This window comes from Hyaena hyaena, unplaced genomic scaffold (genome assembly GCF_003009895.1).
Source record: "Hyaena hyaena isolate Hyena2069 unplaced genomic scaffold, ASM300989v1 scaffold_68, whole genome shotgun sequence".
NCBI lineage: Eukaryota > Metazoa > Chordata > Mammalia > Carnivora > Hyaenidae > Hyaena > Hyaena hyaena.
The window spans coordinates 537,901-556,565 of NW_024080700.1; the positions used below are offsets into that span (position 1 = coordinate 537,901).

At 44.7% G+C, this 18,665-nt stretch overlaps 1 protein-coding gene across 1 annotated transcript; it reads right to left on the reverse strand.

Annotated features, from left to right (window-relative positions):
• Positions 1 to 481: 481 nt before the first annotated feature.
• On the reverse strand, positions 482 to 9,561 carry GINS3 (GINS complex subunit 3). Its single transcript, XM_039232567.1, has 3 exons — positions 9,239 to 9,561; positions 5,401 to 5,634; positions 482 to 3,562 (listed from the first exon to the last, which is right to left on the reverse strand). The coding sequence occupies exons 1-3, from the start codon at positions 9,422 to 9,424 to the stop codon at positions 3,332 to 3,334; spliced, it is 651 nt and encodes a 216-aa protein (XP_039088498.1). The 5' UTR covers positions 9,425 to 9,561; the 3' UTR covers positions 482 to 3,331.
• Positions 9,562 to 18,665: the final 9,104 nt, after the last annotated feature.

Here is an 18,665-nt window from a genome sequence, read left to right on the forward strand (position 1 = left end):
TGGGGTACTGAATTGTCTTTTAGAAATTATTTCTGTGTGTATCCGATATAGAACATTTCAGTTTATTTCACCCATATTAGATAAGGATGACAAAATTAAGGTTCTTTTTTTTTTTTTTTTTTTTTTAATTTCTAGGAGAGAGAGAGAGAGAGAGACAGCGTGAGCAGGGGAGGGTGAGAGAGAGAGGGAGATACAGACTCTGAAATAGGCTCCAGGCTCTGAGCTGGCAGTCAGCACAGAGCCCGACGCGGGGCTCGAACCCACGAACCACGAGATCATGACCTAAGGGAAAGTTGGACGCTTAACCGACTAAGCCACCCAGGCGCCCCGACAAAATTAAGGTTCTTAGAGTTAAGTATCTATCCTACATTTTGTTCAACAAAGTTACTTCTAGTATACATTTTTCTCTTTTTGTTTATTTGAGAGAGAGAGAGAACACGCGTGCCAGTGGAGGAAGGGCAGAGGGAGGGGGACAGAGGATCTGAAGCGGGCTCTGCGCTGAAAGTAGCTTCAGTGCAGCGAGCCGGATGTAGGGCTTGAACTCACGAACCACGAGATCATGACCTGAGCTGAAGTCAGAGGTTCAACCGACTGAGCCACACAAGTGCCTCTAGATTTTTCTCTTAAACACAAAGATATCCACTTTCAGAAACACACATACAGCCTCTGTATAGTTATTTTCTTTTGCTAAGATGTATAAAATAACTATATTTGCACTTAAGCACTACTGTTTCAAGCATAAAGATGAAAACGCTCTTCTGGGGTTTCTTGAAGGATAGTGGAACAGGAGAGAACAGATTTGCTCATTCAAAATAGTGACATCCTGAGTTAGCAACAGAACTCCAAATTCAGACACTTTTCTTTGGGTTGAGGGCATGGAATCGTCTTTTAGAAATTATTTCTGTGTGTATCCGATATCTTGTAACCAGATCACTGGGGTTAAGAGATCTTTTTAACAAAAGGATGGCAGAGTGGACTTTTTTTTCCGGAGATGGGAGAGATTTGAGCTGAGAGTGAACAAGATTGGATTCATTGTCGAACAAAGACCACTCTGGCTGCTACAGAGTGAAGCCTGAGGGTGGGAGGCTGTTGGGAGGCAGCCACAACCACTCAGTGCAAGACTGGAGGTGGGGAAGAGGTCGGTCAGATTCTGCAGATTTGAAGGCAGACCCAAATGAGATACAGAGAGTGAGGGGAGGGCCAAGGAGGCACGTAGGATTCTGTCATGCGCAATGGGGAGGGATGGTGGTGTCAGAAACAGAGAGAAGAATTATGGGATGAGCAGACTGAGTAAGATTAGCTGTTTTAGCCACGTTGGGTCAGATGGTGACGTAGTAATGTCAAGCGGGTGGCTGGATGCAAGTCTGGGGCTGGAGGGAGGGGTCTGAGCTGGAGATCAAACTTGGGGCAGTCAACAGCACAACGATGGTGTTTAAAGCTTGAGGAGGGGAGAGGTGCCCTCACAGTAGGAGTGGCTAGGAGAGCCCCAAGGACTGAACCCAGGACTGTGTCAAGTTCAGAGGTCAAGGAGAGCGGGAGGGATGGCCCAGGAGACGAAGACTTGCCCCATTCCTCTGACAGTCCAGGTCATCCCAGGGAAAAATCTGAAAATGCTGAGGTCTGTCATTTCAGTCCAGAGTTAGCTGGTAACAGAGCTTTAAGGGGAAAGGGCACACATTCCCCACCTTGATTTTAAGAGCAATTTGGTATTTGAGTTATTTGTTGATTCATTTGGAAAAATTCACCTCTTTGAAGGGATCAAAGAGTGACCCAAAAGCCTGATTCAGGGAGGACTGCGGGGGACAGGGTGGTAACTGACAGGCTTGAAGGCAGACTTGTAACTGGATATAGGATTCAAAAGCTATTTGTAATAATCTGTTCAAAATGTAAAACAGGGAATGGATTCTGCACATGCATACCCACGTATTCCTGGCATGTGGCTCCTGCGCAGTTGTGTTTTTTTTTTTTTTTTGCAATAAGAGAAAACAAATGGCAGGAGCCTTAGGACTGCCTTTAAACACAAAGCTATCTGTGAAAACAGTCAATCCCCAAATCGAAGACTATACTTTCCTCAGTCTGACTATGAATCATCTCTGGGGCCCCAGCTAGCTGTAAATGCTGTGCCAGCCATGAAGCCCCACCTTTCTTGGGCCCGTCTCGTTCCTACAGGGAATGTAGCTCATGTTCATGCGTCTGGTGCAAAGAAGAGAGCGGCCACTGAAACATGGACTGAGTTGGGCACTGCTGTGGAATATGATCACGGACAAAAGTCTTGCGAGCTCTGTCTGATCGCCTGTAGTACTCGAGTTACAGAAACAGTCACTTGTGCAGAATGTATGCACGCGCTAAGTGGGTCATTTATTTAGCACCAATATCAAATTATAAAAATATCGCTTCTGTCTTAAAACATGCATTTCGAGAGCCATTGTGGCACTCCAAGCTTGCACTGAGACATATGCACAGTCTGAGTGCCCAAAGCTCTCTATAGTTTCTAATGACAAAGGCCAGTCACATTGGTTGTGGGAAGCTGGTGTGGAGACAACTGCCCTTCAGACGGTGGCCCGCAGGGAACCAAGTTTCTTACACAGCCTGACGTTTCCGCCTTGATCTCCAGAAGAGGAGTTTTGAGCTTGCTTAAGCAGATTCTCAATAAATGGTCAGGAATCCTCTAGGTAATAATGCTGCAAAATTTACCGAAGAGGAAAAACACAGGCAACGTCTCGTGCCCACTCATTTGCCACGTTCAGCTTCTGAAACAGGGCTCTGCCTAACCAGCAACCCTAAAGTCCAGCTTTCAAAATAAGACGGGCTGGTTAACACCCTTTAATAACTACTTTGCAGCTCCAAATGACTCCATGACAGCCTCCTAGTGAGGGCATGGATTGCTGGGTGGGTGGCTCTAAAGATCTCGCAAAAGACAAGCTCAGGTTAACCATTTCCCTCCGGGCTGATGGCAGAGTTTTGTGAAGCCCAGTCCCGAAGCCCTGACTGTGGAGGAGAGCAATGCCTTCTCTGTAGTAAAAGCCCTAATACCATTCATCTGTCTTGTCCAGGGATCCCAGTTCCAATTGTACCGTGATGTATGTGGCAACCGTCCTTATTTACAAAGGGCTTTGGTTTCTCCCCGGCTGGGGGTGAGCAGGGTGGGAGAGTCCTGTTAGCCACACAGGCCAGAGACATCCTCCAGCCCATCCTTCCCCGAACACACAGCCACTCCGAGACTGCTGCACGAAATAAGCCATGATGTGGCCTGTACAAAGTCAACGAGGCTCCTATCAAGGACACATAGAGCAGTAATTCCACAAGGAGCAATTCTGTGTCCATCTGGCCTTCAGTTTCCCATGTCTGTGAATTTTCTCTTCTTATAGTTCTGAACGAGGTTGGAAGCTGTGATCTGAGAAGCGCGTCCTTTCTCCCAACACTGAAAGTCATTGAGTCCTTTCTGCCCAGTTTGAAACAAACCCCGCTCCATCTCATCGAGCCTGGCTACCAGGGCCGAAGTGTCTTCGTTGTAAGCATTCTGGGAGGAGTCCATGATGCGGCGGAAACGTCCAATGAAGGTCTGAAGGAGAGGGGAGTGAAAAAAATCAGACCCATTTTTATCCCCGAACATTTAAATGTCATGAAGGGCAAGAGTTTGGTCTAGGATTCAGTCAAAAGGAGGTCCGAGATATCTTTACCACTCGAGGAAGGGATTTCACATTGTCACGCCTCAATTTCCTCATCTGTGAAATGGACGGTTATGAATATCCAATAGGCTGTTACGGTAGCCGATGAAGACGTACATGTAGAATATCTAGCAAATGGCTGGCAAGAGTAAGCTGCTCAAAAAGCACTGCCTGTTAACGTGAGCCCCGTGTCAGGCTCTGCGCAGACAGTGTGGAGCCTGCTTGGGATTCTCTCTCTTCCTCACTCTCTGTCCCTCCCCTCCCCCCAAAAAAAAAAAAAAAAAAAAACCATTACCCATTATTGTTATTAGTAACAAAGGCCACAATAATGCGACGAGACACTTGCATACAAGTTTGAACCAGAAAAGAATCCTGATCTAATTAAATGCATTTTATATCTTTTTCGGTGTGAGAGCAGGGGAGAGACACAAGTAATCGAGGGCTGTTATTTTACCATAGGGCCCTGAGACCAAGCCACAAGCCTCTGCCTCAGTTTCTTCAACTGCCTCATGGAGTTGTCACTTTACCAAAAGGCAGCTTTGTAGAACATGAAAGCAGTGATGGAAAAAGAAAAAATATAAGTCACTAACAACGGGCACTGTTCCAATTCAAGGACAAGACACTAAGACAAAGAAACGGACTTGCCTCATTTTTAGCTTTCTGCTCAAAAGAGTTTTGTAAGCTCAAACTGCCTGTAGTCTATGTACTGTTTTCTTTATCTCAATGGATGGCAACAATGTTTTTCTTTACTATTTACATGAAAAACATCTCCAGTACGTGTTAGGCCAAACAACCCTTGAGCCTGATGGAAGGGGTCTATACAGTCCAGGAAGGAAATGTGTTTTCAGCCGAAGTTCTTATAAAGGTAGAAATGAGGAATAAATTAAGAGGTAGAAAGGGTAGCTTCTTCTAACATTAGAATAAAAATCAATCATGGGGCTGCCTGGGTGGCTCAGTCAGTTAAGCATCTGACTTCAGGTTGGGTCATGACCTCACAGTTTGTGGGTTCAAGCCCTACACTGGGCTGTGTGCTGACAGCTTGGAGCCTGGAGCCTGCTTCAGATTCTGTGTCTCCCTCTCTCTCTGCCCCTCCCCTGCTCAGGTTCTACCTCTCTCAAAAATAAAAAACATTAAAAAATAATAATAATTATAAAAAATTAAAATAAGGTTATAGCGTAAAGGATGGTAATACAGGTTTAACACTGTTCTGTCCGTGGAAAGTAACAGTAACTGTTATCATTTGTTAAACGGCACCACCTAATCTCACTATGATGCGGTAACTTTGGCACTACTATTATCTCCAATCACGGGTGAAAAATGGAAGCCTAGAGAGGTCATGCGGTTAGCACATGGCAGAGCCACGTTTTAGCCCAGAGCAAGGAACGGGAACAAATAACACATATACTCCTGATGGAGCCCTCAGACCAGTCCTGGGCTGGGCCGGGCTGGCGTATTTGAGTGCCTGTCACCTATAATCAACCATCATCTCTTTGTTACTTCCAGGACTTCCTGCGGCCCCAACTCTTTTAACAAGTGAACATGAAGAGCCGCAGACAAGTCATTTTTAAGTATAGATATAATTGGCAAACGCTAACTGTAGGCCGCTGGGGAGTAACTAATGAACGAAGTGTGTACGTGATCCGCCTCCCTGGGTAAGGGTGGGGGCTGGTGGCTGCCGCGCTGGTCCCTACGGTCTGTGTGGCGCCACAGGGTTTTCACGTCAGCTACTTGCCTGCAGGAGAGACTGGGAGATGTCCGCATTCTCTGGGCTGTCAAAACGCAGGAGCTGGGAGCCAAACCCATAGAAATGTGGCCCCAGTTTGTGGAGGTCCACCACGTTGGCATCGGCGCTGAACACGGTCCTCCAACCCTGCTGGTAGATCTTGGGAAGGTCCACAGAGAGGATCCGGCGCTTGTGGTCATAGAGCCCCTTTGCCAGCCACAAGGGGAGCTCGAGCTTTGAGCCCTGCATCACACAAAATGGTAGATTTTAACGGCAAATAGCGGCAAATAGCACGCGTGCGGCAATACGCAGAAATCCACGCTGCTCGAGCAGATAACAGGGCTACCTGCTCTGTTTGGGGGCGTGGCTACCACAAGCGGAGGATCTGGTTGTGACTTGAAGAGATGAACTGCATGGGCTCAAGTGTTCCCTCATGATGGAGTGCTGAGAACAATGGGTGTTTTTCAATAAGAGCACAGTACAGACCAAAAATGTGGTCCAAAGGGGAAGTTTTCTAACTCACAGAAATATGGCTTAGGTCATGATCTCGTGGCTCGTTGAGTTCGAGCCCTGCATCAGGCTCTATGCTGACAGCTCAGAGCCTGGAGCCTCCTTTGGATTCTGTGTCTCCGTCTCTCTCTGCCCACCTCCTGGTCGCGCGCTCTCTCTCTCTTTTAAAAATAAACATTAAAAATTTTTAAAAACACAAAAATAAGCACTTCTGCTTTCTTTGAATATTCAATATCTATTCCTCATACACACTCATTGGAGACCTACTATGCGCTAAGCACCACTGGGTGCTGGGTGATATATGGAAAAACAGCATCAGCCTGAGCTCAGGCCACAGCCCCTCTCCATCCCACTTCAGTTTCAGAGATGACAGTAAAGACACATGCCTCTCTATATTTTTAAAGCCTTAACAGAAATAGAAAATAAGATGAGGTCGCCATGACAGACCAGAAATTAGGAGAAATAATAAAAAAAAAGCCAAATATAACTGAGTTGATGGCATTTTCAGACATAAAGTGTGCAAAGTTAATACCCAAGCCTGAGACTACCCTCCTTAGATGGGTCTGCCTGCACAGTTGGTCCTCGGTTAGTGTCCTGGAACTGGGGTTTCAGGAGGGCTCCCCTTCTTCTCAGAGTAGATACGAGTGCCTTGCTGTGTTTACGCAGTTTGCACAAACAATATGGTTTACGCTGAACACCCACTTTCCTTCTGGGAGTCTGGACTCGCAGAATGTGTTAGGTACAGTGTCTGTGTAACTAGCCGCGGTACGACCTCGGGTACCAAGTCTCTAAGGGCCTTCCCAGGGACACACACTTCACCCATGCCATCACAATGCACTACTGGGGATTCCAGTGCATTCTGGGCGACTCCGCCTGGACAGGGCTCTGGGAAGCTTGTGTCCAGCTTCCTGCAAACTGCATCCCACATACCCTTTCCCTTTGCTGGTTTTGCTCTGTACCCTTCTACTGTATTAAAATTTAAACATAAGTATGACTAGATGCTAAGTCCTATGAGTTCTCTTAATGAATCATTAAATCTGGGCTGCTCTTGGGAACCCCTGAATAAACAGAAACAGAAAGTTTATCACTAGAAGACACGGACTAAGGAAATCTTGGAAGGGGGAATGAAAATGATCCCAGAAAGAAATACAGAAATGCACTATTTACACAAAGTAAGCAGTAGGAAGGGGGAAAATGCCACAAATATATCAACAATTACATTATATGTGAACAAATTAAATACAACAATTGAAACACTGTCAAACTGAATAAAAACAAAACCCAACCATACCCTGCTTAAAAGAGACATATTTGAAATATAAAGACACAGAAAGGTTAAAAAATTGCCATGCAAATAGTAGTCAAAAGAAAGAAGCAGACTAGAGATAAAGTGGACATTTGACAATAATAATAAAAGGGTCATTATATCCACAAGAAAAAGATGGGCATCTGTCTAAATTGACAGAAGTAAAAAGGAGAAATGGATGAATTTATAAGCATAGTGGGAGACTCTGGTATATCTCTCTAGATAAATGAGAAGCAGCCAAAAAAATCAATAAGAATATACAAGATCTCAGCAAAGGAAACAGCAAACTTGATCTAACTTACATTATTCACCACACACAATGACTTCTAAATACACGTCTGGCCAAGTGCATATGGAATGGTTAAGTTGATCTTATGCTACAGTATAAAACAAGCCTTAACTTTCAGAAGACTGAAAACATTCAGACTCTGTTCTGACCACGGTGGAAAGAATTAAGCTAGAAATCAAAAATAAAAAAGATGAAGAGCAAAATCCTAACATATGTGGAATTAAGCACTGGTCTTCTGAATAACCCATGAGTCAAAGAAGAAATCACAATGGAAATTAGAAATTATTTTGAACACACTGATATGAAATAAAATACAACAAATCAAAACGTGTGGAATGCATTAAAGCTGTGCTCAGAGGGAACGTATAGCTAAAAAAATGCATAAGGGAAGGTTGAAAAATCAATGACCTTGGTACCTAGCTCAAAGTGCACACACAAGGTTGGGGGGTGCCGGGGGTGGGGGAAAACAATAGAAAATTAAGTCCAAAGAAGATAGAAGGAAAGAATTAAGAACGTAATGACCTAGAAAACAACAGTACAAAAGAGAAAACTGACAGAGTCCTAAGTCAGTTCTTTTAAAAGATTAATACAATCGATCAACTCCTAGAAAGACTAATGAAGAAAGGGAGCATAATTTCTCCATATCAAGAATAAAAATCAAAGCATCGACATAAATCCTAGGGATGTAAAAAACATAGTAAGAGGATATTTTGAACATTAAACCACTATCTTTGAAAATTAGGATGAAATTGTCAAATTCCTAGGGGAGAAAACAATGTTCCAAGAGTAACACAGGAAGAAAATAGAAAATCTGAATAGTCCTATATCCCTGAATGAAAATAAATGTGTCATTGCAAAGCTTCCTGAACAAATCGCCCACACAGAATTTCAAATACCTTGAATAGACAGTGCCCTCAAAGAAGCAGAGCCTAAGTCCCATGCCTTAGGTGAGCCGGTGCACAATAACTCCCTCTCCAAAAGAGGAGGAAAAAGGTGGAAAAAGGAGCAACCTTATAGTGAAGAATCCTGACCAACACTACCTCCGCCAGGTGCTCGAGGTTCTTAGCAATGTGCTAAGTCATGTTGACAGCATGTGCCCTTGATATGATGCGACAGAAACAGCACTTGACCTCTGCGATCCTCCTCCTCAAAACCTACCCCTGCAAGTCTAACCACGAGGAAAACATCAGACAGGGCGCCTGGGTGGCCCAGCGGGTTAAGCACCCCACTTCCGCTCAGGTCATGATCTTTCGGTTCATGAATTTGGGCCCCGCATCAGGCTCTGCACTGACAATGCAGGGCCTGCTTGGGATTCTCGCTCGCTCTCTCTCTCTCTGCCCCTCCCCCGCTCGCGCTTTTTCTCTGTCTTGAAATAAATAAATAAACGCAAAAAAACAACACATCACACAAATCCCAATTGAGGAACATTCTACAAATTATCTCACACTCCACAGAACCATCATGGTCCTCAAAGACAAGAAAAGTCTAATGAACTGTCACAGCCAAGAGGAAAGTCTAATGAACTGTCACAGCCAAGAGCAGCCTAAGGAGACGTGATACGAAATGCAATGTGGTAACCTGGCTGGGCATGAGATAGAAGGAAGGCAATATAATATGCCTTAGCAGGTTCCCCCCTAAAACTACAAAGCCCTCGGGGAAGCGCGCACGCGCCGCGGAGCCCCAAGGCGCACTGGGAATTGTAGTCCTTCAGGGTGGAGGGAACCCTCTCCCTAAAAGCTTACCTGAGGAATCGTGTGGTCAGTCTCGGCTCCTGCGCTCCGGTCCAGGAAGAAAGCCCCGAGGCGAGGCATGGGGGTCTCTGTGCGCACCGGAATCTTCTCGTGGGACATCAGGATGTCGTCCAGTGACAAAAAGTTCTCCTCAGGCCCCAGTGCACCCGACTCTACCCGGAAATAAGCCTCGGACATGGCGGCGGCGGCTTGAACTTCTCCGCTTCCACTCGTGTGAGGCTCGGAGTCCGCGATGTAAAAAGCAGGAGAAAGCGGAGGCAGGTCCGGGTTGTAAAGGGTGGGGAGGTCGCTGCGGCAGTTAGTAGGGATTGAAATTTTTCCCGCGCCGGGGACGCGCCAGACTGGAGCAGTCGAACCAGGCAGGTCGGCCCAGGCAGAAGCAATCGACAGTCGGCCGACTTGGTCCCACGTGATCAGGGGCGGGGCGCAGTAGGGGCCGCGCGCGCAACATCCTCCCGCAGAGTATAAGCCCCGTGTGAAGGAGTTGGACATGCCCCTTTGAAGTTGATGGATGCACCTGTACTAGATTGTGTTCATGTGGTCCTTTACATGTTTATATGAAATTAAAAACGCTTTGCAACACGTTTGGGGGCTTTTAAAGAGACATCACTGTGACCGCCCTCTGAGGTCTGATCAAGTCAGACCGGTTTACTATAGTCTTGTCATTGTATCTGATACTCTTCGTGTTTGAAGAGTGAAGAAACATGAAAACAAAACCTCAGCACTAGCCCCAGATAATTATGAACTATTTGTAGTATTTTGGCATTGATAAGGGTGGGAGGAGGAGGAGCACCAGACTACCCCTGGCTCCCAAAGGTCCTGAGTTTACTTCAGGGCCTTATCATGGAGTGGCAATCTCCTTTTGTGATTCTTAATTTAAATCCTTAAAAGAGGAAATCCATTTGGCTCAGGTTGTCTTTTTTTGAACAGGGTCATGACAGTGATACATCGCCAGCCACGCTGTAGATTGGATGGGTGCCTATCTCTTGTTCAGTTGGGGGAAAGGGGTAGCGAAGGGATCATGGTTATGGGAAAATTAATAAAGAGAAACCTCATTAGAATGGAGTCGGGAGGTTCAGTAGGGGAGCCCACATGCCTATCACTCTTTGTTAATTGCAGATCCAACAGGATACCTGGGCAAGAGGGCAAGAGGAAGAAAGGCTTTCCTCCAACCGCCCAGCCAAGGAGAAGCCACTATACTTTGAACTCCTAGTTTACTCCATTGGATTTCTTGTTCTAACAGTCTCCCCAACTCCCCAACCTCCTCTATAAAGGAGCCGGCTTTTTTTGTTCTCTGGACTTGTCTGGTTTTGCCGTAGTTTGCGTGCCCTGGACGGCCATTCTCTGCTATTCCCAGATAAACCTATTTTGCTGGTAAAGTAACTGGCATTTTTATTTTTAAGGTTAAAAGTTAGATGCTACCAGACTTGGGGGTGCTATTCAGTCATGGCTATGGGTGGTGGAGAGTGTTGAGAAATGCACTGTAGATCTTCACACAGATGGGTCTTTTCTGGGGTTAGAGCTATGAGCAAAGCGTTCATGGGAAGGAAGATGTGAGTCAGTCCATCTTTCTTACTCCCTGCTTTTTAGGATGCTGTGACATCTATCCCACAACAAGTGAGCGAATTCCTAGAGTAACAAACAACCTGCCTGTGAACACACCTTCCGTTAACCAAACAATCGAAAGCCTATATTCCCAACCACTTCCTTTGACTCTCACACACCAAGCCAACGGTTCCCCTGCCCTAAATCACCCCAGGGCCAAGTACTGGACAATGGGAGACCACCCTTATAGCCCAGAGCCCAATGACATTATTCAAAGTATTCCATCCTAAAATCGCTCAAATTTGCCTACTGTGCCTCAACCCATTCCTTCCCATGGAAACCACACTAGACGTTCTGGGTCGCGTTCTCCTCTCCTTTTGCTTCCTTACTGATGCTGGTACTTCCCCATGTGGCTTTGGATGGTGCGATGTGCTCCCTTCTCTTGGGGACTGAGAGCAATAAAACCTCTTTCAATGGCACTGGCCACTCTCTCATTACTTAGTCACCCTTATAAGTGAAAACCTGGTGTAATAAAAAATGAGACAGTGGGGGAATCAGCGCCAAACTGTGGAAAGCCTTGGATGCTTAAAAAGTTGGGGCTATTCCATAAGAAATAGGAGAAGAAAATGTGAGATTTTTTTTTAAGCAAGTGATAACATAAATCTGAGCTTGAAGAAGAGAATTCTGGTAGTGGGGAGAAGATGGGAGAGATTAGATGCAGGGAGGCCAGCTTGGAAGCTGTTCAGTGAGCAATACCTAGCAACTTAATTGGAAATAGAAAGGGAAGGGTAGAGAGGGGTCAAAGATAATTCAGGTTTTTAACCTGGTTGACCAGGTGGATGGAGATGTCACCAACAGATAGATATACAGAGGACAGGAATGTGGGCACTTTGGGGTAAAAGGTGAGTTTGGTATGCACTCATGGAGTCCAGGGGCCACCAGACAGGTAGGTCTGCAGCCCTGCGGAGAAAACAATCTTGAACCTTTAGTCAGGCATCCATGTAGAGGTAGTTACAGGAGAGTCCTTTCCTTGATCATATTTTAAATGTTCACTTTGCTGTGCTATCCAATATAACAGTGGACATAAATCATAGTCAAAATTTATAATTTGGTGAAATGGCTGTAGGGTCTGGATATAGTCAGGAATAGAAATGTGTTCATTTGTCTAATTGAAGGCAGTGTGGGTTATTTACTGAGAAGGCCCGTGAGCTATTCTTTATGTTGAAACAGTTAAGATGGATGCTTAATAACATCAGTGCCAAGAAAGGCATTATTTTTGTACAGAGACCATTGGCTCTAAACCTAACCACCACAGCTATTTTAATGGTAAAGTAACAGGCCAGTGTTTAAGATAAAATCAGATTACCTTGTTTTTCTTCTGTGATGCCTTGGCTCACCATGAAACTTATTCACTGTTGTATACTTTTGCTATATTTAATCTGCCCTCTTCTTGAACTCCCGAGTAAGCCAGAAAAAGTGAAACTGAAGTTTGAGCTTCTGATGCTAAACCATTGCATTAATTCATCTGATAAAAGTGGTACATAATTTATCCAGTATAGATCTGTTTATAGCCTAAATTTTAAGAGCCAGGAGTATTTCTTTTCTTATGAAATCTTGGGTTCCTTGCTACCCAGCCAGTCAATCTATGTACCAGAATTGCACTAGACAGTATTTCAGTATGTTTATGATATTCAGAGTGTGTTCAGTATGTTTACAACATACAGGACTTCAGGATTCCAAAGGTGTCTGCTGGATCCCTGAAAAAAAAACCCCACTAATTTTCCTGGTGCAATCATTTCAGGATTGCAGACTTGTGGCACACACACAGACTTCAGATAAGCAAAACCACAAAGCAGCTTTAAATCTGTTCTTTTTAATACCAGTGCTTTCTAAATTTCTTCCACTGAGTGGGGAGGCTGTGACGTAAGTGACAGGACTCCAGATCCAGGGGATGGGAGAGGATCTTTGGGGGAAGAAAAGAAAAAAAAAAAAAGAAAGAAAACCAAAAACCAGAAAAATGTGTTGCTTCCTGGGCCAAAAGTTCTAAGGTTCTTCTTGATTCCCTGCCCCTTCCCCTGTGTAACTGTTCTACCAGCAAGTGTTCTCTCTGCCTTCATGATACATACTTTTTAATGTTTATTTTTGAGAGAGAGACAGAGAATGAGTGGTGGAGGGGTAGAGAGAGAGGGAGAGACAGAATCCGAAGCAGGCTCCAGGCTGTGAGCTGTCAGCACAGAGCCCGACGTGGGGCTCGAACCCATGAACCGTGAGATCATGACTTGAGCTGAAGTCAGACTCTTAATTGACTGGGCCACCCAGGCGCCCCTGCCTTCATAATATTTCCAGAATTTGATGATTTCTCATCACTGTGGCCCAAACCAACACCATCTCTTGCTTGGACTTTTGCAATAGTTTCCTGTCCAGTTTTGCTTCTGCCCATGACCTCCTTATTGCTCTCTGAGAGCCCCAGACACACTCGTTTCTTTGGGCCTTGCACTGTCTCTTCCCGCTCCCTGGATTGCCTTTCTGTTGGATTTCCACAGGGGTGGTCTCTTTCAGGTCTTTATTCAAGAGTCATCTTCTCAGTGAGGCCTTCCCTCGCCGCCCTATCCAAAATTTTAACCCTCCCCACTGACACCTGATAACCCCCTCCTTTTTTCCCTCAGCATTTATCATTCTCTGATGTACTATTTGTTTTACCTTTTAAACTTGTTTATTGTCTGTCACCCCTTGAACATTAGCTCCGTGAAGACAGGGATTCTTTTTGGTGCATTTTTCATGACTATACCCCCACTGCCTTGTGCATGTCCCCACTCCCTAAATATTTGCTGAATAAACTGGTGGTTCTTATAGTTGTGATACTATTTTCCTCTAAAATAGTAAGCAGAAAACAGTGAATCAATTTCAAGTAAATAATAGCATGAGTGGTGTGTACATATTACAAAAGTCACAAAGGGTGACTTTTAATTCAGTGAAAACACTGAATTAAAGTGGTACAAAATGGGGACGTCTGGGTGACTCGGTTGTGTCTGACTTCAGGTCATGATCTCGCAGTTCATGGGTTTGAGCCCTGCATCAGGCTCTGTGCTGATAGCTCAGAGCCTGGAGCCTGTTTCAGATTGTATGTCTCTCCCTCTCTCTCTGCCCATCCCATGCTCAGGCTCTGTCTCTGTTTCTCTGAAAAATAAACAAACATTAAAAAAAATAAAGTGGTACAAAATAGTTTGCCAACCTACAGGTTAGGTCACATAGTCTTCTAGAACCGTGAACTCGCCATTGATAATACCCTGAAGAAAACTCACTAATTGGGCTCTACTAAAGTTCTTGACGTTTTGGTAGAATTATACTGAATTTGGCAGCTCTTTCTGCCCATGGATTCTGTCCCTGTGCTTTCATAAAAACACCTTTTTGCACTGGCAAAAAAAAGAACTATACTGAATTTTACCTTCACACCCACTGTAAATATGGAATGTTTAAACAAAAGGAGCGAACAGGTTGTAAAGTGGCTTAGTCCCCTACCCACAGAACATTTCCAGCAGCCGTTTATATTCAGCTGCTGTGTTTCTTCTGGAATCCAACAGGCCTGGGTAGAGTCCAACTTGCACCAATTCAGTTGGCTTTGTGACCTTGGGGAGTTACCTGTCGGAAGCTTAGCTTCTGTACCTACAAACAGGATGATAATGGTAGGAGGGTAACGAAAGAGCCAGCAGAGGCAGAGCTCTTAGCTCCAGGCCTGGCCCCTACAGAGCAAGGGCTCCATAAATTTCCTTCTTACCATCACTATTCAGATGTGTTAATTCACTGCTGTGTCCTCCGCACCTCACGTAATACCTGGCATGTAGCATGCACTCTGTGAACATTTGTGAAATAACCATCATCATTCATTGTCATCGGTGTTGAGCTAGGCTTGGCCACCCCTGCACCCCCCACCCCCCCCCAATCACATTTCCAAACGGACTTGAAGGCCATAGATCAGGATTCTTCAACTTTTCCCTGCAAAGATTCAGATAGAACTTATTTCCTCTGGGTTCAAATGATTCAAGTGGGGTTTTTTTTTTTTTTTTTTGTATTTTAAAATTACAGTACTATGTTTGAAATTTTATTATGTAAGGTTAATGGATTTAAATCACTGGAGTTCATTTTTACATAATTTAAATGTTCTTTTGGTTGAGCTATTTCTTGAGCACTGCTCCAAAACGCCTTCAATGAGATCAAAATAAATTGATAGGCATAATGCGACCTTATGTGTGGGTAGTGCCAACTTTAGATTCTTCTCACAGTCTTTAGCAATACGAGGAGAGATTGTAAACCCATCTCATATATCCAGGGAGATTCAGTGTGTGTGTCACCCTCATAAACTTGGCAAAGGAGCGGCGATCACATCATTATAATTGAGGTGCTTTTTGATCCAACTTTTCTTTTTCTGTGTTCCCAGCTCCATAAAAATATCCTTTCCTCACATTCCTATATTTTCATCTTTTTTTTTTTTTAGGTAATCTTTATTTATTTTAATCCACAATCTGATAGCCAGAGCTTCCCTCAGTCCGAGGTGGGCGGAGTGGCAAGTAAATTAATTAGTTTGAGAAGAATATGGGGGAAGAAGAGCAATCCTTTATTCATCAAGATGCTCAGGTGCCTATTAGACACCCTGGGGCTCCCGGTGTGGACATGAAGAAGAATATGACAGGTTGGGGCCCAGTGAAGGAAACAGCAACATGAGGTGATAAAAGCTATGATAGAGCTGTGTCTGAAATGTTCTAGAAGCTCAGAAAGAGTGGCGAATTCTTACCTGGACAGAATAGGGGTTTACAAAGGCTTTACAGAGGAAGATGCATTAGAATGGGGCCTTTGGGTGTGAACAGGACTTTTTCAGGAGATCCACAAATGTGGGGGGCATGAGGGGAAGAGTCATTCCAGACCCAAGGATCAACTTTGAGCAAAGAGTTGGAACTGTGGAAGTTCAAGGTGAAATTTCTCTCTTTTCAAAACAGCCCCTCCTTTTGCCTTGCGTATGCCAGTTAATGGCTGCACTATTCACCTGATTACCAGTATCTATCTGGCAAGTAACAAGGAAATTCAATTCAAAATGGCTTATACAACAGGGGATTTCTAGATACTATGACTAGAGAGTTCAGGACTTCATGGTCAATTGATCCAGCAGCCCAAGGATGTCTCTGGGGATTGAACTTTGCTTTGCACTGCACATGGTCACCTCTAGTCTATGTCTCATTCACAGGGGTCACTAGATGTTTGCCAGTTAAGCCAGCTCTATGAGCTTCCTTGTTCTTGTCCCGTGGGGGAGAGCATTCAGGCTCAGCCTTCCAATAGAGAGTTCTGACCTTCACCCTCACTGGCAGGTTTAGACCACATGCTCACTGCTGAACCGAAACTACCAGAGCAATGGAATGTGCTAATTAATGTAAGTCAGTCAAAGCCCAACATTAATGTTGGGAATAGGGTGAGCTTCCCCGAAGTACATGGGCTGCACAATAGGAAAGACTGGGGGTCAATTCTGGAGTGACAGTCTGGGTGTTTTTAGGATGAGGAAAAGCTGGGTAGAAAACAAATAAATGTCCACTATGATCACTATCCAGCTAGGAACATGGGAAAATTCAGTATTGATTCCCTTCTGACTTCCCTATGTCCACCTGGTCAATACACACTGCTTATTCTACCTTCTTCTTCTTCTTCTTCTTCTTTTAATGTTTTATTTATTTTTGAGAGAACGCAAGCAGGGGAGGGGCAGAGAGAAGGGAAGAGAGGATCTGAAGCAGGCTCTGCACTGACAGCAGTGAACCCGATGTGGGGCTTCAACTCACAAATTGTGAAATCATGACCTGAGCTAAAGTCAGGCATGCAACCTACCAAGCCACCCAGGTGTCCCTGCTGATTCTACCTACTTATCATTCTTTTGTCTGTCCAATTGCCTCTGTTTGAGCCCTCATCATTTCTCACCCATGCTCTTAAAATCCCTGCTGACTGCGCTTTCTCGGTCTCTGATCTCTCCTTGTTCCAAAGTTCCTTTGTACTTGTCTTTCAGTGATCTTCTTGCTACTCCCCAGCTTACAACCGAGATCATCCCCCATTGGTTACAGAATAAACTCTAAACTCGTTGGTGAGTCATAAATGTCTTCCAAGGTCTGTGTATTAGTTTGCAAGGGCCACCAGAACAAAGTACTGCAGACCGGTGGCTTGAACAACAGAAAATTTTCTCATAGTTCTAGATGCTGGAAGTCTAAGATCAAGGTGGTAGCAGGGATGGTTTCTCCCGAGGCCCCTCTCCATGGCTTGCAGGTGGCCACCCTCTTACCAGGTCCTCACAGGGCCTTTCTCTGTGCGTGCACATCCTTGCTGTCTCTTCCTCTTCTTGTAAGGACACCAGTACTATCGGATCAGGACCCTACCCTTAGGACCTCATTTAACCTTAAAGGCCAGGGCCTGCTTGCATAGCACGGGGTAAAACTGGGAGGAGGTCCCTGCACAAGGATCCCGTGAATTTGGGAAGCATTCCCTATTTTTCATAGGCCCGCCCCACAGGCTACATGCTAATCACAAAGAGGAAAAGGAACACTTATAGTGGAGAGATCCCCCAGTCACCACGACACGGAAGCCATCAGGCCTTGGGCACTAATGCAGGACAGCCTCAGGGACGGGATAGCATGCCATCCTGTGCTGACTCACCTATGGTTCCAACCCGAATCCAGTCAAGGCTCGAGACTTCACAGGAAATACGGGAGATGGGGGGAGTGGTGAGAAAAAGTTAAATAACACCAAGAGGAAACAAGTAGATAAGATCAGAATGTGGGCCATTCTACAAGGGCACCACTAGTGAAACACTGTTTGGGGGGATCTGCAACCAGACTGTGGGATACATGTGTACAACCTCAGAAAGACAAGATGGTTCTTCCTAATCCACTCAGGTATACAGACCGCTAAGACCCTCAAGAGCATGCCTTATATCTCCTTTTAGCTAGACAGTGTGCTTCTGATACAGGCGTACCTCGTTTTGTTGTGCTTTACGGAGACTGCATTTTAAAAACTTGTTTTTAAATTTTTAATTCTTTTTTGCAAATTGAAGGCTTGTGGCAACACTGCATGGAACAAGTCTGTTGGTGCCGTTTCCCCAAACAGCATTTGCTCAGTTCACGTCTCTGTGTCACATAATGGTAATTATCACAACACTTCAAAATTTTTCATTATTATTTGTTATGGTGGTCTGTGATCAGTGACTATGACTTGCTGAAAGCTCAGATGATGGTTAGCATATTTTAGCAATATTTTAAAATTAAGGTGGTACATTTTTTTAGACAATGCTATTGTGCATTTAATGGGCTACATAGTATAGTGTAAATGTGAATTTTATATGCACTGCGAAACCAAAAAATCCACCTGACTCATTCTTTTGGGGCGGTCTGGAACAGGACCTGTAGCGCCTCTGAGGTTTGCTGGTACTTCTAAGGATCTAGTCCCACAGAAGGTTCGCAAGGAGCCCAGAATAAGGAAAGGCATAGCTCAAAGGGCCTGATTTTGCAGAAGTCTTGGAAAAGGGTGTGTGTATCTTGCAAGCGAGAGAAAAGCAAATAATTTGTGGCTGGAGAGCACAAAGGTCTTGTGGCAATTTTTAAGACATAGTTTCACATTATTTAAATCTGGGTGGGCTCTGTGGGTAGTAGAAACAATGCAGCACGCCGGAGGTGATGTGATGCGATTCCTGAAGCTAGGTCATAAAAAGTAATGCAGCTTCTTTTTTTTTTCTTTTCTTAAATAGTTTACTGTCAAGTTGGTTTCCATATAACACCCAGTGCTCATCCCAACAAGTGCCCTTCCCCATGCCCATCACCCCCAGCTTCTGTCTTCTTTCCCTAAACACATG